Source organism: Mercenaria mercenaria, chromosome 10 (genome assembly GCF_021730395.1).
Source record: "Mercenaria mercenaria strain notata chromosome 10, MADL_Memer_1, whole genome shotgun sequence".
NCBI lineage: Eukaryota > Metazoa > Mollusca > Bivalvia > Venerida > Veneridae > Mercenaria > Mercenaria mercenaria.
In genome coordinates this window covers 17432783-17458561 of record NC_069370.1, presented here as the reverse complement: position 1 = coordinate 17458561, position 25779 = coordinate 17432783, and the positions used below count along the sequence as shown (strand labels likewise).

Genomic DNA, 25779 nt, shown 5'->3' with positions numbered 1-25779 from the left:
AGCTGATGCTTTTAGTTTGTTGATAAACTTATTATGATCTTTAGAGGTCAAATCTCACAGGTCAATGCGGAAAGATACAATACTTCTGCAGGGTAGTTTAGATATTTTAAAACAATATCATGGTTATATTATTGTTTGATTGCATCACTGAACTAAAAAGGTTCTCAATGACACAAGCTAATTAATAAGTGCAGTATAGAAAGACTTTCTGTATTATCATTGAAATGTTTTAATGAAGTAAAATCATAATTTAATGATCAAACATGAAATATTTTGTGGGATTGAAATCAATAAAATTTACAGACCTTTTCTTGTGACTCACTGCTGTCTTGCAGTGATAAGCTTGACCTGGTCACAAGTTGAGAGACTGTTTAAAAATTATATGCCATGAAGATAGTGGGTCATGTCCATGATTTAGTTGCAAGACTTGCTGAGTTGTTAATTACCGAGTACAGTTACTTGATTACTGGTAGCTGTTGAGTTTCTCTGGAATAAAAGGTATCAGTGCACAGATTATTTTAATTCGGGTTTCAAATTAATTCATATCCTTGGCAAAATCCATGCAATATGCATATTAAGTTAAAAAAAAAAATATCCTTTGGCTGCGAGTTCAATAATTGCTTATTTCTGACACTATGTTATGTTGCTATGATGGAGTTATAAATAGATCGACAACAATTGTGCTCTAACTAAATTTAATGTGTAGAAGTTTCCTGCTAAACTCAAGTGAGGCAACAGATAAAGCAAAACATGCATTGGATTATATATATGTAAATGACACGCAACTCTTCTATGCTTGCTAGATCAGGTTCACTTCATACTGTTACATAGTATACTGGCATTGAACGGTCAGTGGCGACAGAAGCACTGTAGAATTTAAACTGGTTTATCGTCGCTGGACCTCACAGCTAAAAATAAGGTGTATTCTGTAGCACTTTTGTCTATCTGCACCCAGTCGTGACCGGGACTCAAACTTCTAGCTTTCACTATTTACAGTTTTCTCACACTTTCTCTTTTCTTGCGCACCATCAAAGAAATGTTAAGTCTGACAGTTTGGCGTAATGATGTCGATGTAGATGTAGATGTAGATGTAGATTCTGACTGATATTTTCCAAATAGATTTTAATTCTTTTGTAAATGTTTTAAGAATGGATGCTGGTTCAAAAATAAATTTCTGTCTTGTTGAAATTTGCTTTTTTCAGATTTATGTATTATTCAGCTTTCTGATTAATAACTCAGTTTTTAACATATTTATTTATAATTATTATATTTTAATTAATAACTCAGTTTTAAACATTTTTTTAATTATTACAGTATTAGAATTATTATAACTCTGTTTCAAACTTAATGTGAATTGTAATTGACCAATTTAGGATTATTTGTCAAATATTGTGAAGGTAGAAAGATTATATATTAAAAATGATAATTAAAAGGTGTTTGTCAATGCATTTTGTATCAGTCATTACATTTTATAAAACAATATTAAAAATATTTTTAATGTATTATGAAGTTATTTAATTTAAAAGATAATATATATATATATATATATATATATATATATATTTGAGACAACATTTGTCTGTTTAAAAACTGATCTCATTGCTTTATGATATATATTGTCCAAAATAAAAGAATTAATTCTAAAAAAAATATATTGTCTTAAATTACATGTTAAAATATTATCTTTCACATTCCTGTGAAATTCCAATTCAAGCAAGTGTCACTGTTTGATAGTAATGTCACATTCCAGAGATGCTATTATGTCTAGCAATTAGTTAATTCCCACATATCACATGCCTATATTGTTTTATTAAAGTATACATGGAAAAAACTTAAAGAAGGAAAAGAACAAATTCAAAGATATATCACTTTTTTTAATAATTTTCATAATTTATCATTTCATTCTCATGGCTCAAATGGCATGTCATGCACGTTGACGGACTCATTGAGTGGATCACCCTCGGTGTCGCTGAACTGAACGTCCATGACCTCTTCCTCACGAGACATGTCTTCAGCTTCATGGTTGTGAGGCGCAGACTTACACGGATCGCAGAGAAAGTCGATGTCTCTGTCCTCCTCAACAATTTTCTTGTATTCTTTACGTGAGACCCCTACAAAGTAATTTAATTTTGTTGACTTAAGGTGGTTAATCAGATTTTTGTCAACTAATTCCTTACGTGAGTCAACTAATGGATTTTCTAAGTGCTCAAAATACATGTTAAGAGTTAAAGAACTTGACCCAGTGAGGTTGGTAATTGACCTAGAAAAAGAAAAATTAAGTGTCAAATCTATATGCCTTTTCGGATGTTTTAGTTAATTTACGCAATGACTGTATTTTCAAAATAGCATGTTACCAAGGGTTCAAAGTCACAATAAATCATTTCATGCATTTTTACGTAATGTAATGTTATCGATGCCTGTTTTATTGTTACATTATTTTATGCATCATATTTTTATGAATTGCAATTGTTTCTTGTGTAGTATTTATTTTCCGGAAACGCTGGTGACAAGAACTTTGTAATTTTGTATAAGACCCTTCTAAAATAATTTTTCTTCCACTTTTTCTACAACGGTTAAATATGACAAGATTCAGTAAATGAACCATAAAAATTACGATACGTTTGATCCGGTAAATTGTTAGTTTGCACATAAAACTTATAAAAACAGATCCGGTCAGACGTCGGACTCGAACCCACAACCCTGAGGAAATAAAATCCACTTTTGTACAATAAAATCAATAATAACTCCCGAAAGAACTAAAAACTTAGTGGAAAAAAGGTAAATAAGGAAAATAATATAGGTATGTGCTTTATGTTATCAAATTAACTATTTAAAGAGACTGATGTAATGTGACGGAATGTGAGAATAAAATTAACTACTGTAAACCACATTTTCAGAAGTAGATAATGAACCATTTTCTTATTTCAGTAACAGTAAACAATGAAATGGAAATCTTTAAAGGTGGTCAGTCACATTTAAACAACATTTAATGACATTTTTCACTTTTTGTATATTCTGGTAGAGAATTATTTAAGGAACAAAAAGACCGATTACATAGAGTTAGATTCCTGTTTGAAATGTATATTTTATCATTTTTGTAAAATTTTGCAATTACTCCCCTTTAATATGAAAGTATATAAAAAGCAGGGTATTTCTTTTTATTAAAATTTCGATACAAAGTCTGGTTTTACATTTGCATTTGATAGACATATCAACTATTGAACAATCTGAACCAAAATGCAAGTTTAAAAGCTGTGTGTAGCTTCTGAATTAATTTATTTCCAATCTATCTTGGTTGTGCAACCAAGAAAGGCAAAGGGAGGTAATAATAATTTTTCAAACTTGCGTTTCTAATGAATTTCATCTAAAAACATAATTTTTAATGCAAATATTTTACAAATATATTACAATATGTCTAATATTTATACATTTCCTTAGGCAAAGTATGTTTATTAAATCTATACTTATGATAAAATAACTCTATCTTGGTTGGGCAACCAGGATAGGAAAACGAAATTTTAAAAATACCTCCAGTGAAAATCTAATTTGTATTAAGTGTTAAGTGAACATAAATGAGTGTAAATGATCAGATGCTAAATTTGAACAAATCCATAGAAATGTCTTTGATACTAATGTAATTTAAAAGCACTTACCAGAGTTTCCGCATTTGATTCATTCAAAAGACTTATATATGCATTTAAGTGTTACATAGAAAGTAAGGTAAAATTACAATTTGTTGTTTCAGCGACGGTTTGAGAAAAATATTTACAGGAAAAGCTAGTAAACGGGAATAGCAATGGACGGGTTTTAGTCTCAATATCAAGCGTCTGCGAACAAAGACCAAATACATTGATTTTTTCCCTTTTTTCTCGTTTTTACAAAGCTTAAGAGAATGGCAGATGATAGTGATATCGATGAAAATGATAAAAATGTTGGATTTCTTTATAGAGCTATGAGTAAGCACATTAATTTGATATATATCCCTTTTTTTGTTTCCATGTGTCTTCATACGAAATTCGGTTAAATCAGTATTCGGACAAGATTGTTATAGATTCAAACACTATACATATTCCTGATGATGTGATATATTATGTATGAAATATACAGAATATATCCATTTTAGATAAAGGTAAAGGTAAATTTTATTTACTGTCACACTGCGAAGCTACGAAAGCTTTTGAGTGACCCTAAATAGAAGCAGATAGACTAGTTTCGCGTTGAGGCCACGAATTATAGTTTTTTATATGTTATCCCAAGAAATTCACTGGTACCCATATACAGCTGAGAACTGAAGCATATGAGATGGGATGGCAAAAGGCACACTGCAATGGGAAATGCCAGGAATTGAACTTGGGATGGGGTTAGAGTGTAACGATATATCGAAATTCAATGTATCATGATACATTAGTCTGCCGATATGCATATCATATCATAAGCATGTTTCTCGATTCAGAAATGATATAGTAAAAATAGAAACATTGAATGAAAACATTCATACAATCAGCGTACAAGATAGTAATTTTAAAACTTAATTTATCATTTATGAAAAGTAAAATTTCAAGTACTTTCCAAAATCCAAGTGTAGGACCACTGTCTTTTTTAAATTTTATCAAATGAATGCTGACTTATTGTGGTACACAATTTGTATTGCGATATGTACTGTATCGTTGCTCTTTATCTCGATATGTATTGTAGGACTAGTATATCATTATAGCCCTGGAGTAGGGGGCTGGGACTTTAACCTGTTTGCCATAACGCCACTAGATCAGATGGCTTTTCCGCACGTTCCTTGAGTTCTGTTAGGCCTACGGAAGACTTTTTCTCTGGACAAAATGTTTCCAGACACCGCTAGGACATACCACACCGGACTATGAAAGCGTTTTTGCTTCAGACTCTTAGGACAAACCATATATATATGCATGTTTACAGAATCCTTTGAACGTTCCCTCTTTGACAAGACTACAGAGGGCATTTTTGCCAAAAAAGACTACCATGGATAAACTGTTTTCAGAACCCATCTGGATAGACCCTCTTCCCTTCAAGGCTTGACAACAGTCAGAAAATAGCCCCCATCCCAGAAAATGTGCCATTTTTGTTGGATGGTCAGGGGTGGCAAATTCAACTGTACGTATTGCCCAGGTTGTCCCAAAGCTTGTAGAGACAAGTGAAATTTGGCCAGAATTCACTATATAACAATCATACGGACAAGTAAGTCTGATCTGGAATAGCCCATTATACCAATTTAATACCACTAAGTAACATTTTTTTTAGAATTTTGTGTAGAAAAATAGTCTAATGTAACAGTCACATGAAAAAAAGTTTGAGCCACTTTCATAAAATTGTTGCAAATGGTTCAAGTGGCAAATAGCAGAGTGCCCCCTATAGCAGCTTAAGCCTAAGCAAATTCTTTAACTTTTTGGAATCTTGGTAAAATAGTTAAAAATACCCCCTTCTTATAAAATAGTTTTTCTCTATTTAAAACTAAACACATTGAGTATAGCTGGTAAGAAAAAAAAATCTAATTTTTCATGCTAAATGTCAAAACAGGGCATTACCTATAAAAAATATATCATGTTAATTAGTATATATAAGGTAGAACAAGGCCAGTTTCTCTTGTTTTAAATATGGAAAAAGAGAGTTAACACACAAACGATTTTGGCTTTAACACAATCAATCTTAGCCTTTGAGATTATTTGACAGTTGGAAGTTTGTATGATCTGGCAATGTACTTTGATAAGTTCAGTCACTTGGTGTTATGTCAGTAAGCTTTGTTTTGAGATTTTATGGGTGATCACAATTTTGTGTATTGACAATATATACCTCTATGATTTCAGTTTAATAAAACAATAAAATGTGATGATAATAAGCACTGGATGGCTTTAGATAAGTTGTTACAGTGGATACACAAATATGAGGGATGAATAATTCAAAGTCGGCAGTTGTAATACCTTGTTACCTTGAAATAAGAGAAAAGTTACTGGACATATGTATGAACGTAGCCACTGCATTAATTTTATCATCATAAATTCCAAGTACTCTTAAATGTCTAGAAGATCCTTGGAATTGACAATGACAATGACAATGACAATGACAATTTCTTTATTGATATATAGGCCACCGGCCCAAAACAACATAATGTTTACACAAGTATTATTATGCTAATGTACAGAGCAGTGTAAATTTTACAAGTCGGTTTCAAACAATGTAATATCAAACATATGCACATAATTTCACTTCATAGTCATATCCTTACCATCTTTAAGTATGATCTGTGAACTGTTTATGAAGTGTAACTTAATTACCATATTTTCTATAATATTGAACTTTTTTAAACTGCAGGTAATTTGTAGTACAATTTTAAGTGTAAATTTATAATTTTACCGTGGTCGAAAAAAGATATTTGAAAGTTCTGTATATATCTGTGTTTTAATTCAACCGTTGTGAAATTTTAACCAGTAGCCTTAAATGAAACGAAACAGAAAGGCATACTTACTAATCATAACACAAAATGTAGTTGGTAAAGTGTGTACATATTAAAAAAATAGATAATATCGGTTTATATCTTTAGATACTGCATGGTTCCCTTTAATGGAAAAGGGTACAAATATGTACATGTGTGTCATTAGTTTAACAATTGTATAACTAGTAAATACATAATTTTACAAGAAAGTAATTTACATGTAAAAATATACATACAGCAACATCATCTGGTATGTTAAGTTTTTTTACATTTGAACAATATTGTGAAAATTCACTGGTAATTGCATAATTCTACAAGCAATTAATGTATTATATACATACAGTAACATCATGGTATGTTAAGTTATTAGCTGTACTCACTACATGTGCAGTCACATGTTTATAATTTTAGCTAATTTCTTAACTCCGATCTGTGCTTAAATGCATAGTATACAAAGAATGCTAAATTTTTCAATACATTTTCTGATCTTGAGCTAAGCAATATATTAAATTTATTTATATTTGGCGAAACCCAATATTTACGTGGTATATACTGTTCTCTTAAAGTTGTATAAGCTTTACAAATTAAAACAAAATGAAATTCGGACTCAATACAGTTCTCCTCCTCACATATTTCACAAAGTCTTTCCTCTCTAGGGATATTTCTATATCTTCCTCTTTCTATACCAAGATCATGGTTTGATATTCTTAATTTGGCTAATGCACTGCGAAATTTTCTTATAGTTAACATATTAAGATATTCTTCATGTTCAAAATTTGTTTTGAAACTGCTGTAACACAGAAGTTTAGAGCTGCTTGTTATATTTGCTGTCCAAACTTGAAGAAATTGGTCTTTTAGTCTTTGCATAAATACTTGTATGAATTGCTTTTCATCACTTACATACTGATTGTGCCAAACATAGCCAAATCCATTTTTGGTAAGTAGGTTTTTGATTTCAGATGCCCAGTTGTTATGTCCTTGATCGTCCATATGTAGTAACATATGGTAACATTTTTTTACTAATCTATGATCTTTCATGTTAAGGATTTTGAGCCAATATTTCAAGCACCGTTTTGTTGCTGTAATATACAGAGGGTGTCTTCCACAATCGCCAAGTACGGCCATATTAGATGCTCTTTGTTTGACGCACATATAGCGCTTACACGCATAGTGATGTACAGTTTCAATTGAGTCCTGTGATTGTGTTCCCCAAATTTCAGCACCGTACAAGAGCACTGGTGTAACTTTGGTGTCAAATATATTAAAATAAACACTTTTTGACAGTTGACCGTATTGATAAAGTTTGTTTAGTACAGATATAAGAATTCTCTTTCCTTTCAGTGCCTGTTCCTTGGCCATATTACACAAAGAATTTCTTTTAGTAAAGTTTAAACCTACATATGAAAAACATGACACTATTTCAATTGGCCTGTTGTCGTAAGTCCAACGTTCAGTACGTGCTAATTTTCCTCCATTTTTAAAAACCAAAATTTTAGTCTTTTTGATATTACATTTCAGACCTTTTTCTTTGCAGAAATCACTCAAAAGATTTAAAAGTCTCTGTAAACCTGTAACTGTATCTGCAAGCAGTGCTAAGTCATCTGTGAATTGAGTGTAATATCAGATCATTATAGACTCTTGATGTAGATGTCCAAATATCTTTATAAAAATTTTAATGAGGCTTTTTTTACTATATTTTTAAAAAGCCTGTTTTTGACATTGGCCTTGTGTTAGAAATGTAATTAAAACATCATTAAAACTACCAATGATTCCTCTGTATTTTGAATGCCATGGCTGTTTTTAACATTGCATGATGTGTGCAATATTTGACTGTAACATGCTTTTCTCTGATATTGTGAAGGTACACAAACTGACAGAGTAACTTCAACTGTCTAATACTTTAATGCTTATTTGAACTAACTTGCATAAAAACACAAGAGAATTTAAAAAGCACTGGACTATATTTGTTTTATTTTGTTGCTAGACAGTTTTGCAATTTATATCAAACTCTATAAGGCATATTTCTTAGTTACATTGACTCGTCCAAACCAAGCTAATTCATGATAATTACAGCTTTCAAGCCCATTATTAAACTGTTTGAATGAGAAGAGATTGTCTTCAAATAATCAGATTTCATAAAGGTTTTGAACGATTAATATTCTGGAAGTACAAATGTAGTTCTATGCATTAATGATTAAGCAAGCAAGGTCTGTTCCAAAAGAGGCAGCGTTTTAGAAACGTAGGTTTTCCCTGATATCTGTGAATTTTAAGCCCTTATGCAATCCTTCTGTTTTCAGGAAATCGAGACCCGGGGAAGCGGCGAGTGAAACCAGTGCAGAAGCACCTGATACAGGTGAACTTTGGTGGAGATGACAGCGAGAATGACAGTGATTATCAAGCAAAGAACTCTGGTCAGTCAGTATACATGTAATAAAGCAGCTACTGTGAATATCATTAATATTTGTGGTGGTCTAATTTCGTGGATTTTGTGATTGTGACAGTCAACAAAATTAAGTCCCAACAAACATGTACAATTGTCATGCATTTTACCTTTAACCTTTAGCCTGTTGGCAGCAAATAATTCTGCCTTTGTGATCAGTCTGATCATGGTCTGCACTGTTCGCTAGTCAGTCAGTAAATTTTCATCGAACACCCCTTGGAATAATAAATGGTTTTGCCCAAATTGAATAATGGACCAGTCCATTTTAGAAATTTAGCAGGCTAAAGGTTTAAGATTGAAGTCAGCAAATTCATGCCATGAAATGGACATTTCAGTAAAAACCATTATTTATGATTTCACTGTAGGTGTTTCAAGATTTTGTTGTCCCTTTTTGAAGGATTTTACAGTCTTTTCTCATAATTAATTGAATATTCCATTGTATTCTACAAAGATGATGTTTGATAAAAGAATTCTACTTTTATTCTTATGTTATTTTTTCTTGATTTTTGTTTTAATGCTCTTTTACAATTGTTTGTTAGTAATGGGTAGACTTGACAGATGTGAATTAATGTATAGATTTACTGATCATTTACCTCTGTCTGTCTGTACATCTCAGATGTTGTATGTGTCAAACTTTTTTTCAGATATTAGACAGAATTATGCTAAAAGTTCAATGTTACATTTTGCAAGTGCGTAAAGTCCACGTTTTCACTTCAGATCTCAGTGATGATGATGAACAGGAGCTAGAGACAGATGAAGATAACGGTTGTGATGGTGATGATGACAATGATGATAAAAAGAAGGGTGACAGTGATAATGGTACTGCATTGATGAATTATTTTTTTCATGCATTATTTCATGCATATAATTGAGAACTGCTTTTTTGAGGACAGTTTTCGTACATTGTAGTAATTTTTTATACCACTGAAAATGAAGTTCATATATGAGTCATCTTACTATCGGCTTGTCAGTCCTTATATTGCCAAAAGTTTGTTGAGTAAACTACTTCAAATTTTTTTTGAGGGATCCCAGTGAAATTTATACATTTCGTCATGAAGTGTGTGTTTAACAATATTTCTGGGAAGAACAAAGATGGAGAACCCTGAGGCAGCTATCCCCACTCTACAAAATAGTTGTTGAACAAACTTCTTCCAGATTTTAAAAAGGGATTTCAATGAAATATCATACATTTGATCTCCATGAAGTGCAGATGTGCCTGACATATATTTTCTGTGATGGAAAAACATGGCAGGGAGGTAGGGCCCTCATTCCCCAGAAAGGTTTGTGTGGCAAACATTTTTAACATGTTTGACATCATTTTTAAGTCAAGTCAGCCTTGCCCGGCATCCATCCAGAAATACCACTGATAAATACTTTGATACCAATAAAGTTACTTTTACTTTCCAGAACCTATATCATCATCAAAAAGTGATTTATCAGATGATGATGATTGCACTGATGACAGTAGCGGAGACTCGAGTGATGATGAGGGAAGTGATGATGAAAGTGATGGAGGACAGAAGAGAACCTTGTTAGATGTAATTAACACTGATGATGATGACGATGATGAAGATTACGTTCCAAGGAAGAAACAGAAACAAATCGAGAAGCATGTAGAGAAACAGAGAATACGATCACCAGATCTGGTACCTAGTGACATACAAGAGGAGTCGCAGTGCTCTCGACCAATGAAAGTTCTGATATGCTGTGTATGTTTAGGGGATATAAGGTATTTTTTTATTCAGTATTTTGTAGATGATATATTCATGGCTCAGTGGGATAATGTTAATACCGATTTGAAAAGCTTTGCACAGTCTACTAGATTGATTAATAAGAAGCTTTGGAAGATTTTTAATTGATAGAAATGGAAACGCGAAAGCAACAATATTACAACAGGAGGCATTAAAGTGTTTGAAATATCTGTCTGTCCATGAGTTAGTCTGTCACTCGTACATTTATTTGTATTCAACTCTTTCTTAAGTTTTTGCCCAGTTCAAATGAATCTTTGTCAACATTATCAGCATGAAAACCAGTTTATTAGATTGGCAATATATTTGGACGGATAGGGAGGTGACAGGCGTGTGGTGTCAGACTCCTCAGGTCTGCTCAATAAGTTAGGTTTGGTAGATATATTGAATCAGGAGTTTGCTAAAGGTATCTTATGAAATAAAAAGGATGGGATTGCATATGGGTGCTGTTGGGGTCAAGGGGAGCATTACTGAATTTTGCTTTATACTTGAAAAATTCATACCACTTGCTTCTCACCATTGTGGGTTCAAAACTCCACAAGAGGAATTGAATTATTTCATGTGAGAGAGACATCTTGTACACTTGTAGAAGGTTGGTTGTTTGACCCAGATGCCAATATGTGCCTGAAATAAAGCCTGGAGTAGCATCTGGAGTCTTCAACCACTGGAAATCACCATATAAACTTAATTGTGTCAAAGTGACTCAAAACCTGACAAAACAAACAAGAAATCAGGTAAGAAGCTCTACATTCACACATGCTTGTTCTTTTTTATGCCCTCAGAGTCGAAAATTAGTAGCATTTTTCTCTAACATGATGAATTTCAGTGAGACAGATGATGAGATTGTTGAATGTGATAATTGTGGTGTGGCCGTACATGAGGGTTGCTATGGTATCAGTGATAACCAATCAGCTGCCAGTACAGAATCTTCCGCCAGTACGGAACCTTGGTTTTGTGATGCTTGCAAGGCCGGTGTGAAACCTGTAAATATATCTTCTGTTACTGATTTATAAAGGAACTGATTTATCTAGGAATTATTTGATAAAATTTTGAGCCGCACCATGAGAAAACCAACATAGTGCATTTGCGACCAGCATGGATCCAGACCAGAACGCGCAGATGCGCAGGCTGGTCTGGATCCATGCTGGTTGCAAATGCACTACGATGGTTTTCTCATGGTGAGGCGCAAATGTAATCTTATTTTTACAGACAGATTATATACTTTATTCTGGTCTGCAGTTTATAGCTGTTACAGTTGTATGATAAAATCTAACTAAAGGCTTTAGATACAACGAGTAACTCAAAAAAGCATTGATTATTATCTTTTGCTGATTTGCATTACAGGAATGGTCTATATTTGAAACTTGAAATATCTTGCTATAATTTTGTCTCTTGCTATTTTCAGGATTGTGAGTTGTGTCCGAACGAAGGAGGAATTTTCAAAGAAACAGATGCTGGAAAGTAAGATCCTTAAAGAATTATCTTTATTTAGTTGTGTGATAGTGTGAAACAACCTTAATGATGACAGTTTCAGCAAATGGTTCAAGATCCATACCCCTACCTTAAATTTCTAGATTGCATTTAAAAGTAAAAAAATGGCATAAATTTTTGTGTCCGGTCTTTATGCCATTACCAATTAATTTGCTGGGTCATGGGTCAGAGATTTTGGTTAGATATTCTTGGTTTCTATTTTTGTACACATAGATCGATATTCAGATAACTTGGGACAAACATTCACACTAATAATACAATGTGTCAAGTGCATACTTAGACCCTTGAATATCAAAGGTCAAGATAATACTTGGAGGTCAAATATTTCTATGTTGTTTATCTTGCCTGGTCTGTAACTTCTATATGCATCAAAGGATATTCAAGTAACTTAGTACAAACTTTCACCATAACAAGACAGTGCAAAAACACAAGGTGAAATAATTTTGTACAGTAATATTTCTTTTCCAGTTCATAAACTTCAGAAATGAGTATACATGTTCTATTATCAAAGAGCCATTACTCATTGGACTCGCACTTCTTTGTCCTAACATCATACAGTTGGAGCATCCATGTCACATTTCTAGTTTGTATATATATTTTGTAGGTGGGTACATCTTGTGTGTGCCTTGTACACACCTGGAGTTGCGTTTGGAGACGTGGACAAACTATCACCAGTTACATTGTTTGAAATGCCATACTCTAAGTGGGGACTTAAGGTATGTATGTGCTAAAGCTATTCAGTTTTTATCAAAATTTTAAACATAGCTCACAAACATGATTACATCTGCTTTTCCAAAATATTTTTGCAGTTAGTTACTTTTTGTAAAGTCATTGCATATGTAGTTTTGAAATAGCTTAAAGTACTTACTTAGTTTGAATAATTGGCAGTTTTATACATTTTTGCAAGCCAGATAAGTGCAGTTAAAACTTGCTTTCTTGAATTCTATTTGAGTTGTTTTAGTTATGGATGGACTACATATATATTATGTTGCAAGACAAAAACAACATCATCTCATGCTTAGATTTCATTTTGCAAATTCAAGCTTTTGGGTCAGAAATACAGTTATTTACAAGATTTTCGTGTTTCAGGAATGTTCGCTGTGTGAAGATTCTAGGTTTAGTAAGACTGGTGTATGTGTGAGCTGTGATGCTGGAATGTGCCGCAGTTTCTTCCATGTTACATGGTAAGTTACAGAGGAACATGGAATAACTTTCATAGAACATGGAATGACTTCCATAGAACATGGAGTAACTTCCAGAGGAATATGGAATAACTTCTATAGAACATGGAATAAATTCCATTGAACATAGAATCGTTTCAGTAGAACATTGAATAAATTCCATTGAACATGAAATAACTTCCATAGAAAATGGGATAACTTTTGTAGTACATGGAAGAACTTCAGTAGGATATAATATAAGTTTTGTGTGTAACATAGAATAACTTCCATAGACCATGGAATTACTACTGTATATCATATGGAATAACTTCCTTAGAATATGGAACAAGTTTAATTGAACATGGAATAGTTTCCACAGAACACGGAACAACTTCAGAATCTGTAAATATGGAATAAATGCTGTAGGATATGGAATAATTTCTATAGATCCTGAAATAACTTCTGTAGAACACAGAATAACTTCCGTAAACCCAAGAAAAAACTTCCGTAGAACAAAGAATAACTTAATAGAACTTGAAACAACTTCCATAGAACTCTCTTTTTAACCTTGCTGTTTGTTTGACCTAACAGATAATTCCTGTTAAGTCATCAGAAATTTGAGAGTCAGATTTAATGTTTATATTTTTTTCCACTTTTAATGACAAGAAGGGATTTACAGTATAAAAGACATGTAAGAGTTGCAGCTTTGTTTTCCATTGCAGATAAGAATATGAAGTTTTTCAGTACTAGAAAGGTTCTGTATATATGATTGGAGCTCAGAGGCAGAATGGTTAAGTTAGATTACTATGAATCAGTAACATTGACTTAGTGTGTATACTGTGCAATCGCAGTCCTACGAAAAGGCCAAAGGACAGGCTGTTTGTTTTGTAATATCGCATTTTTATTCGAATGCACCATAGGAAATTTTGCTATGTCTACATGTCGTAACAACTACCCAAATGTAATATCTACACGTGATATTAACCCATGATTTTCGTATCGGAGTACATGTGTACCAGATTTATATATACTTTAAAACTCAATGGTCTATGCCTTCCTTTTAACTCCGGTCTTCCCTTATCCAGTTATCCTGCCGGCTAACCCGGGACCTTCACTGGATTGCCAGGAACACGTAAATTGTCTGTTCCAGTTAAGCTTCCTTCCAGATGACCTGGACCCTTCACTGAATTGCTTGGAATAATAAAATGACAATTTACAGATTAACAGGACTTTAATATTTAGTCTTATCGTCTTTATGCAGTGATTGTATGAGACGTACAGATACCAAAGCAAGTGTGACTTATGTGCCATCTGATCTGATATTTATAGAAGAAAAGATCAATCACTATAATGTCAAATAACTTGTGTCATAGGGTACAGCGTATGTGTTTTGCATTTAATTTGTAAGTTTTCACACTTTAATAACCGAACAGTTTACACCCTCTAAATGGGTAGTGACACTTTCCACTTTTTCACTCTTCACCTTGATGACCAGGACTTGACACATTAAGAATGGAAGCTTAACAATGAAAACTAAGCTGATACAGGTATTTGTAAAATTGCATCTCAAGTTGAAAACAGGCTGTAAGGGCATAACAATACATTCATAGGAGTGCATTTTTGGTTAAATTGCATTTTGGTAAAACTGCGACATTGTAACATAGAAATAAGAAGGAAAGCAGCCGGGACCAAAACACTTTTTCGAGGTATACCGGTATTTCGTTAAATTGAGATTTGTAGCACTGCGTATGCACTGTAGTTCTTCAATCCAGCTAGCTCTTAGAATTAAGGCAGATGGTTCTGCAGATTCAAGCAGGAAAATTGTAACATAGATAAAATTGTGTCAGTGTGACTTGAAGCCTCATAGAAAATATTTTGTGGTGTTTTTCAGTGCACAGAGAAATGGACTATTGTCAGAGGCTTCCCCAGATGAGGTAAATATCCATTAACCATTACCCTGCTAAATTTCTAAAATGGACTGGTCCATCATTCAATTTGGACAATACCATTTATTATTCAGAGGGGTGTTCACTGAAAATTTATTGACTTAATAGCAAACAGTGCAGCCCATGATCAGCCTGCACAGATGTGCAGGCTGATCTTGGTCTGCTCTGGTCGCAAAGGCAAGATCAGTTGCCACCAGCAGGCTAAAGGTTAACCAATTTGTAAATTTTACTGGAAAATTAAGAAATTCATGTCAGCAGGTCTGGATGCAGTTGATTAAAAAACAGTCGGATATTGGAATAGTAACCAATGCATTTTAGTGTTTAGTATAGCATAATAATCAAACACAAAAAAGGTCCTGTGAAGTCACTAATATTTGTGTGGGACTAATTTTCATGGATTTTGTGATTGAGTCAATCCACGAAATATAATCCCAATGAACAAGTAAAATTTCCATTCATTTTATGTTCAAAAGTTGAAATTCACGAATTCATATCCACATGAAATTGCCGTTTTGACCAAAACCATGAAATTTCATGCCCACGAAATTAAATGATTTTACAGTACTATATTAAAGTAATGGATATTGTTTAGTTAGTAAATATATATCATACAATGCATGTCTGTTTACATTATCGAAACTGGTCAAATATACATGCCATGATTTTCTAGAACATCTATTCTACTGGAATCAGCATATGTGTAAGTATGAAATCACAGCCTTTTGGTAATTTCCTCAGAGGGACTGATTATATTATGTTAGGAAGATTTTGTTTTATTGAACAAGGAAATATGTTGAAGTTCAATGTTGGATAGAACCACTCCAGGACAAAACTTCTTCAGTTCTTTTAACAAGTAGGACAAAACCCCTCCCACTTAAGTTTCTAGGTGGACAAAAGCTGTCTTTCTAGAAAGTGAAGATGGACAAAATAACTGTTACTTCAAACAAGTAGGACAAAACCCCTCCCATTTTGCTGTAGAGTTCTTATTGTTTATGTGAGGGGTGTTGTATGCTTTGAACTTTTAGGAGGGGTGTTGTCTGTTTTGAGCAGAAGGAGTGTAATCTATTTTAAATTTCAGCAGCAGGGGTTCTTTCCCTTTGAACTTATAGCTTTTGAAGTTATAGAGCCAGGGGTTTGTCTGCTTTAGTTTTCAGTGGCTGGGATTTTGTCAGCAGTGAATTTTTAGCAGGAGGGGTGTTGTCTGCTTTGAATATGTAGTGGCAGAAATTTTGTCTGCTTTGACCTTTCAGTGAGATAGATTTTGTCTGCTCTGAGTTTTAAAATGGAGAGATGTTGTCCTTTTTGAATTAATAGCAGAAGGAGTGTTGTCTTCTTTGAATTTAGCAGGAAAGGTGTTGTCCATTTGAATATTTAGCAGGAGGGTGTTATTAGGTTTGAAATTTTAGCTTGAGGGGTAATGTCTGCTTTGAATTTTTAGTGGCATTGGTTTTGCCACTTTGATGTTTTAGATGCAGGGGTTTTGTCTGCTTTGAATTTTTAGCAGGATATGGAGGATATTACATGAGTGTCTTTTCATATTGAATTTATTAAACGAGTTGATCAAAATAATAAAATGTGGAAAGTCATAAAATGTAATATTCTTTTTATCACATGTCAGCCTTTCCTGTTAAAACATCAAAAATTCTACTTTCTTTTACTATATAAACAAGTCAGTTTGACACTATAAACGATGTTGATGTCGGAGCTTCATTACACTAGTGTATTATTATTTTTAGCTCATCTGATTTTTTGAAAAAAAAATGAGTTATTGTCATCACTTGATCGGTGTTGGCTTCGGCATCTGCGTCGGCATTGTCTGGTTAAATTTTATGTTTAGGTCAGCTTTTCTCCTAAACTATCAAAGCTAACATAACTCCATCCTGCTTTTTGCAAGAATTATTGCCCCTTTTGGACTAAGAAAATCAGTTTTCTTGGTTAAGTTTTATGTTCAGGTCAGCTTTTCTCCTAAACTATCAAAGCTATTGCTTTAAAACTTGCAACACTTGTTCACCATCATAAGCTGACCCTGTACAGCAAGAAACATAACTCCATCCTGCTTTTTGCAAGAATTATTGCCCCTTTTGGACTTAGAAAATCAGTTTTCTTGGTTAAGTTTTATGTTCAGGTCAGCTTTCAAACTATCAAAGCTATTGCTTTAAAACTTGCAACACTTGTTCCCCATCATAAGCTGACCCAGTACAGCAAGAAACATAACTCCATCCTGCTTTTTGCAAGAATTATTGCCCCTTTTGGACTTAGAAAACAGTTTTCTTGGTTAAGTTTTATGTTCAGGTCAGCTTTTCTCCTAAACTATCAAAGCTATTGCTTTAAAACTTGCAACACTTGTTCACCATCATAAGCTGACCCTGTACAGCAAGAAACATAACTCCATCCTGCTTTTTGCAAGATTTATGGCCCCTTTTGGACTTAGAAAATATCAGATTTCTTGGTAAAGTTTTATGTTTAGGTCAGCTTTTTCTCTTAATATATCAAAGCTATTGCTTTAAAACTTGCAACACTTGTTCACCATCATAAGCTGACCCTGTACAGCAAGAAACATAACTCCATCCTGTTTTTTGCAAGATTTATGGCCCCTTTTGGACTTAGGAAATATCAGATTTCTTGGTAAAGTTTTATGTTTAGGTCAGCTTTTTCTCTTAATATATCAAAGCTATTGCTTTAAAACTTGCAACACTTGTTCACCATCATAAGCTGATCCTGTACAGCAAGAAACATAACTCCATCCTGCTTTTTGCAAGATTTATGGCCCCTTTTGTACTTAGAAAATATCAGATTTCTTGGTTAAGTTTTATGTTTAGGTCAGCTTTTTCTCTTAATATATCAAAGCTATTGCTTTGAAACTTGCAACACTTGTTCACTATCATAAGCTGACCCTGTACAGCAAGAAACATAACTCCATCCTGCTTTTTGCAATAATTATTGCCCCTTTTGGACTTAGAAAATCAGTTTTCTTGGTTGAGTATTATGTTTAAGTCAGCTTTTCTCCTAAACTATCAAAGCTATTGCTTTAAAACTTGCAACAGTTTTTCACCATCATAAGTGGACGCTGTACATCAAGAAACATAACTCTTTCCTGCTTTTTGCAGGAATGATGGCCCTTTTTGGACTTAGAAAATCATGGGTAGGACAATATTTCTATTATACAAAAAAATCAGATGAGCGTCAGCACCCGCAAGGTGGTGCTCTTGTTATTCAATGGCTTTATTACAATTCCGCAACGTCAGACATGTCGAAAATTATATTTATTTTAGTATGTATCAGGATATTGAAGGATTATTATATCTATTACTGTGTGGTTATTTTCCATGGTTCAGAATATTGAATTGTTATAATATTTATCACTGTGTGGTTATTTTCCACATACTGGGGATATTGAAGTGTTATTTTATGTTTCACTGTGTAGTTATTTTCCATGTACCAAGGTATTGAAGTGTTATTATATTTATCACTGTGTGGTTATTTTCCACATACTGGGGATATTGAAGTGTTATTATATGTTTCACTGTGTAGTTATCTTCCATGTACCAGGATATTGAAGTGTTATTATATTTATTACTGTGTGGTTATTTCCATTCACTAGGATATAGCAGATCCATTTTATGCATACTGTAAGTTACATGCAGACAAGATTACATCTCGGGCAAAACGTCGGAACTTTCTTGCCATACAGAGTCATGTGAGGCAACATACTGCACAGGGGATACCAGATGAGAAGGAAAAGGTATGCTTTGTCATACAAAATTATCAGAATGGCTAATTGGTGTATTTGCCTTAGTGTGTTAATTCGTCCAGTTTTGTCCAGACAGTAAAGTTGACATGCTTGGAGTAATCTCTTTCATATTTGGCATAAATGTTTACTTCACTGTGAAAGAGTGTTGCCCACAGACTCCAGTCCTCAAATGTTTGCCTAAATCAGACAGCGTGTTGTGTGTAACCTCAGGTCCTATCTCAAAGGTGAAGGTCACATTTCCATGTCAAGGTAAATGACAGCTTTTCTTAGCTGTAACTTGGACATGCATGGAGCAGTATCACTTCTATTTGGCAGAAATGTTTGCCTGAATAAGACAGAGTTTTGTGTGCAACCCCAGATCCAATCTCAAAGGTCAAGATCACATTTAGGCATCAAGAGTCATATTAGAGCTTGTTGGGCTGTAAATTTGACATGCGTGAAGCAACCTTACCTTTATTTGGCAGAAATATTTGCTTCCAGGCCCCTATTTCAAAGGTCAAGGTCACACTGGTCAAAGTCATTTTAGAGCTTGTCCAGGCCCAATCTTTGGCAAGAATGAATCAGTCTTCTTTTTTATGCCCCCGAAGGGAGGCATATAGTTTTTGAACCGTCTGTCTGTCTGTCGGTCTGTCCGCAATTTTCGTGTCCGGTCCATATCTTTGTCATCGATGGATGGATTTTCAAATAACTTGGCATGAATGTGTACCACAGTAAGACGACGTGCAGTGCGCAAGACCCAGGTCCATAGCTCAAAGGTCAAGGTCACACTTAGACGTTAAAGGATAGTGCATTGATGGGCGTGTCCGGTCCATATCTTTGTCATCGATGGATGGATTTTCAAATAACTTGGCATGAATGTGTACCACAGTAAGACGACATGCAGTGCGCAAGACCCAGGTCCGTAGCTCAAAGGTCAAGGTCACACTTAGACGTTAAAGGATAGTGCATTGATGGGCGTGTCCGGTCCATATCTTTGTCATCGATGGATGGATTTTCAAATAACTTGGCATGAATGTGTACCACAGTAAGACGACGTGTCACGCGCAAGACCCAGGTCCGTAGCTCAAAGGTCAAGGTCACACTTAGACGTTAAAGATCATTTTTCATGACAGTGCATTGATGGGCATGTCCGGTCCATATCTTTGTCATTCATGCATGGATTTTAAAATAACTATGCATGAATGTGTGACACAGTAAGAGGATGTGTCACGTACAAGACCCAGCTCCGTAGGTCAAAGGTCTTAAACTCTTAACATCGGCCATAACTATTCATTCAAAGTGCCATCGGGGGCATGTGTCATCCTACGGAGACAGCTCTTGTTTAGGGTTATGTCGGAAACATTTACCTCAATGACGCTTATGACACTCATTGCCTTCAAATCGGGATGCATTTGAAATTGTATAATGGCTCAGCAATGCAAGCACAAAACAGAAGTTTTAATTGATCAGTTGAATTTTATTGAATAAACAGTTTATTTTGTTGAATATTGCAGTAGATTACATAGGACTTATACCATGGTTGCATTCCAATCAAGCATGGAAACTTGCCCATGCCCAAATGAGATAGTTATTGCAATAAAGATGTAGAATATTGACATACGGACAATAAAACAGTTTTGTTGTACCTGAATTATCACAAGATCAGATATTTGAACAAGTGTGATTGTGTTTAATGGAATATAATAGAGAGTTAGCGGTGACTTTAAGAACTGCAATATCATTATATGAGCCGCACCATGAGAAAACCTACATACTGCGTTTGCGACCAGCATGGATCCAGACCAGCCTGCGCATCCACGCAGTCTGGTCAGGATCCATGCTGTTCACTTACAGCCTCTAATTGCAATGGCTTTAAAAACGAACAGTGTGGATCCTGATCCGCGCAGTCTGGGTCTGGATCCATGCTGGTCGCAAACGCATTATGTTGGTTTTCTCATGGCACGGCTCATATCTCAAGATTTCTGTACATTTTCCTGCTGATAGACTACTTGTAGAATACAGTTACAAGTATTATTATTTTCAGGCAAGATTTAAAAGAAAATTGAACAAGCATAGACAAAGATACCTCATAGCAAAGGCTGCCAGACCACCATCATGGGGTAACGTTTATTTTCTGTTAATGAGAAACTTTTGTATCTGTAAAATTGAAAAGGAGGTTCTCTAATGAGGGACTTTAGTGAGTTTCAAATTGTCTCCCTTATTGGATTATGTCTAAGGTAATAAAATTGTAAGTTGGTTCACTCATTTGGAATCCTCTGACTTCATTGCTGTTTTGTCTGTGAGATATCAGTTCTAAGGTGTGAGATGTTAAATTAAATGTCAGAAATGTCAAAATTCAGATACGTGTGTTTTAGAATATGTAGACCTACTTACTTTAGAGAGTATGAAAGGGGATAACTGACCAAAGTCTCCCATTTAATCAAAAACATTATTTCTTTTGATTGTAATAACTTTTTACTTTTTTCACTCTTCCCTTTGAAGGCTATTTGGATATACTAACAGAAAACCTTTGAAACTGCTTTTAGCTTTAAAAAAATTATTTTTTCATTTGATGTTGGTTTTGTAAGTAAGTAAGTAAGAAAGTAATTGATCAACAAAAGGGAGGTAAGTCCTAATCAGTAATTGTGTATATATGTACAGTGTGAATTGATGGTGTATTTGTGTTCCAGTGCCACCACAGAAGATGGTAAGATACCTAACGTCCAGTCCCTCTGCAGTGAAGAAAATGTTACGTAAAGCAGAACTCATGGGCATTATTACACAGGTATTCTAATACAAACATTTTTGTTTACCATAGCCAAAGTGTGATGACAGTGTAATATAAGCACAGATAACATTTCTATTAATGTCCAAACAAGCATGCCTTACAATAGTATGTACCTCTGGAATTCAAAGATGACTTTCCAGTTTTTAAGGGTGTATGTCATGGTACAAAGCTGGTGACATTATGGAAGAATATTTGTTAGGCAGCTGGTTAACACTAGTCAATAGAGCACTTTAACTGTGTGCAAGGTTCCTGAGTTTGAGCCCAGGACCAACTGCATATTACTCTCACCCTGTGACATAAATGATGGGGTTCTTAGAGTTATAACACAGGATTGACTGATCTTTTCTCTCACCCTATGACATACATGATGGGGTCTGCTGAGTTTGAGCCCAGAACTGACTGCACATGTCACTTTAAGCAGCTTTTTCTCATGAGATACATTCAGTTTAAATACTTCAGTTCCATCATGTTGTTTACACAGTAGAGATATATACTCACTAAATACTTCAGTTCCATCATGTTGTTTACACAGTAGAGATCTATACTTATTAAATACTTCAGTTCCATCATGTTGTTCACACAATAGAGATCTATAATTATTGGATATTTCAGTCACATCATGTTGTTTACCCAGTAGAGATCTATACATGTACTTATTCAATATTTCAGTCACACCATGTTGCTCACCAGCAGGAATATATACTACTTAAATATTTCAGTCACACCATGTTGCTCACCAGCAGGAATATATACTTTTTCTATATTTTAGTCACATCATGTTGTTCACACAGTAGAGATCTGTAGTTAGTACATATTTCAGTCACACCATGTTGCTCACAAGCAGGAATATATACTATTTCAATATTTCAGTCACACCATGTTGCTCACAAGCAGGAATATATACTATTTCAATATTTCAGTCACATCATGTTGCTCACAAGCAGGAATATATACTATTTCAATATTTCAGTCACATCATGTTGCTCACAAGCAGGAATATATACTATTTCAATATTTCAGTCACATCATGTTGCTCACAAGCAGGAATATATACTATTTCAATATTTCAGTCACATCATGTTGTTCACACAGTAGAGATCTGTAGTTAGTACATATTTCAGTCACACCATGTTGCTCACAAGCAGGAATATATACTATTTCAATATTTCAGTCACACCATGTTGCTCACAAGCAGGAATATATACTATTTCAATATTTCAGTCACACCATGTTGCTCACCAGCAGGAATATATACTTTTTCTATATTTTAGTCACATCATGTTGTTCACACAGTAGAGATCTGTAGTTAGTACATATTTCAGTCACATCATGTTGCTCACAAGCAGGAATATATACTATTTCAATATTTCAGTCACATCATGTTGCTCACAAGCAGGAATATATACTATTTCAATATTTCAGTCACATCATGTTGCTCATAAGCAGGAATATATACTATTTCAATATTTCAGTCACATCATGTTGTTCACACAGTAGAGATCTGTAGTTAGTACATATTTCAGTCACACCATGTTGCTCACAAGCAGGAATATATACTATTTCAATATTTCAGTCACACCATGTTGCTCACAAGCAGGAATATATACTATTTCAATATTTCAGTCACATCATGTTGTTCACACAGTAGAGATCTGTAGTTAGTACATATTTCAGTCACACCATGTTGCTCACAAGCAGGAATATATACTATTTCAATATTTCAGTCACACCATGTTGCTCACAAGCAGGAATATATACTATTTCAATATTTCAGTCACACCATGTTGCTCACCAGCAGGAATATATACTTTTTCTATATTTTAGTCACATCATGTTGTTCACACAGTAGAGATCTGTAGTTAGTACATATTTCAGTCACACCATGTTGCTCACAAGCAGGAATATATACTATTTCAATATTTCAGTCACACCATGTTGCTCACAAGCAGGAATATATACTATTTCAATATTTCAGTCACATCATGTTGCTCACAAGCAGGAATATATACTATTTCAATATTTCAGTCACATCATGTTGCTCACAAGCATATAAATATACTATTTCAATATTTCAGTCACATCATGTTGTTCACACAGTAGAGATCTGTAGTTAGTACATATTTCAGTCACACCATGTTGCTCACAAGCAGGAATATATACTATTTCAATATTTCAGTCACACCATGTTGCTCACAAGCAGGAATATATACTATTTCAATATTTCAGTCACACCATGTTGCTCACCAGCAGGAATATATACTTTTTCTATATTTTAGTCACATCATGTTGTTCACACAGTAGAGATCTGTAGTTAGTACATATTTCAGTCACACCATGTTGCTCACAAGCAGGAATATATACTATTTCAATATTTCAGTCACACCATGTTGCTCACAAGCAGGAATATATACTATTTCAATATTTCAGTCACATCATGTTGTTCACACAGTAGAGATCTGTAGTTAGTACATATTTCAGTCACACCATGTTGCTCACAAGCAGGAATATATACTATTTCAATATTTCAGTCACACCATGTTGCTCACAAGCAGGAATATATACTATTTCAATATTTCAGTCACATCATGTTGTTCACACAGTAGAGATCTGTAGTTAGTACATATTTCAGTCACACCATGTTGCTCACAAGCAGGAATATATACTATTTCAATATTTCAGTCACACCATGTTGCTCACAAGCAGGAATATATACTATTTCAATATTTCAGTCACATCATGTTGTTCACACAGTAGAGATCTGTAGTTAGTACATATTTCAGTCACACCATGTTGCTCACAAGCAGGAATATATACTATTTCAATATTTCAGTCACATCATGTTGTTCACACAGTAGAGATCTGTAGTTAGTACATATTTCAGTCACACCATGTTGCTCACAAGCAGGAATATATACTATTTCAATATTTCAGTCACACCATGTTGCTCACAAGCAGGAATATATACTATTTCAATATTTCAGTCACATCATGTTGTTCACACAGTAGAGATCTGTAGTTAGTACATATTTCAGTCACACCATGTTGCTCACAAGCAGGAATATATACTATTTCAATATTTCAGTCACACCATGTTGCTCACAAGCAGGAATATATACTATTTCAATATTTCAGTCACATCATGTTGTTCACACAGTAGAGATCTGTAGTTAGTACATATTTCAGTCACATCATGTTACTCGCCAGCAGAGATATATACCGTTTAAATATTTCAGTCACATCATGTTGTTCACACAGCAGAGAAACAGGAGAGGAAGAAATCTCACACTGGGCCAGCATTCTCAGCTGACTATGTCACTTACTATCTAGGTAAGTCAGTATAGAATTGTTATTTGCTACCATGACTTTGAACAGGAAAGTGTTTTTTCAGTTTTTGCTAAAGTATTATCTTCATGATATATAATTTTCAAGAAAGTATCATTTTTTTATCTGAGTTAAAGGGGGACTAATTTTTATGGATTTTGCGGTTGTGTCAGTCCAAGAAATTTAATGGTAATGAGCAAGAAAATTTAGAATTTTATTTTCAAAATCGAAATCCATTAATTCAAATCCCAACAAAATGGCTGTGTTTGAGCAAACCTTGGTTCACAAAGTGTAATTATTTCGGATAGATTGTACTGATATAAATTATTCTTGCTTACAGATCTAAAAACATAATCTATTTAGAACTATGTTGTTTGCCAAGAGATAAATTAAGGTGCTTGTCTGTTGGAAATATGTATGATGTATAATTATTTTCTGATGCCATAATATGGAAGCTGACATGTGACTTGTATGATGTCAGATAAAAGCTTGAAACATTCCACTCTTTTGTAGATGTAATAGCAGACTTGTAGCATTGTGGCTGTAAGCAATGATTAAAACAGTATACAAAGTCCAGTGGATAAGGTTGCTGACCTAAAATCTTTTGCCCCTCATGACTGTGTATTCAAATCATACATTCATTTAGAATTATTGCACCTGAGGAAACTTTTCAGTTTACTTGCAGGTGTTTGGTG

The 25779-nt window shown here is 34.1% G+C and overlaps 1 protein-coding gene across 2 annotated transcripts in view; it reads left to right on the top strand.

Moving 5' to 3' along the window:
• The first annotated feature begins 3818 nt into the window (after positions 1–3818).
• LOC123559755 (PHD finger protein 14-like) overlaps positions 3819–25779 on the top strand; it is a 40225-nt gene continuing 18264 nt past the window's right edge. The window contains exons 1-14 of one of the 2 annotated variants that reach the window (XM_053552346.1): positions 3819–3956; positions 8758–8871; positions 9618–9719; positions 10308–10629; positions 11475–11631; positions 12054–12109; positions 12744–12855; positions 13229–13323; positions 15191–15233; positions 15916–15945; positions 18847–18987; positions 21020–21095; positions 21666–21760; positions 24997–25090. In XM_053552346.1, coding sequence (XP_053408321.1) covers positions 3893–3956; positions 8758–8871; positions 9618–9719; positions 10308–10629; positions 11475–11631; positions 12054–12109; positions 12744–12855; positions 13229–13323; positions 15191–15233; positions 15916–15945; positions 18847–18987; positions 21020–21095; positions 21666–21760; positions 24997–25090 — 1501 coding nt within the window. In that variant the 5' untranslated portion in view covers positions 3819–3892. The remainder of the gene's footprint in view (positions 3957–8757; positions 8872–9617; positions 9720–10307; positions 10630–11474; positions 11632–12053; positions 12110–12743; positions 12856–13228; positions 13324–15190; positions 15234–15915; positions 15946–18846; positions 18988–21019; positions 21096–21665; positions 21761–24996; positions 25091–25779) is intronic. The other variant, XM_053552347.1, reaches the window with a different exon arrangement.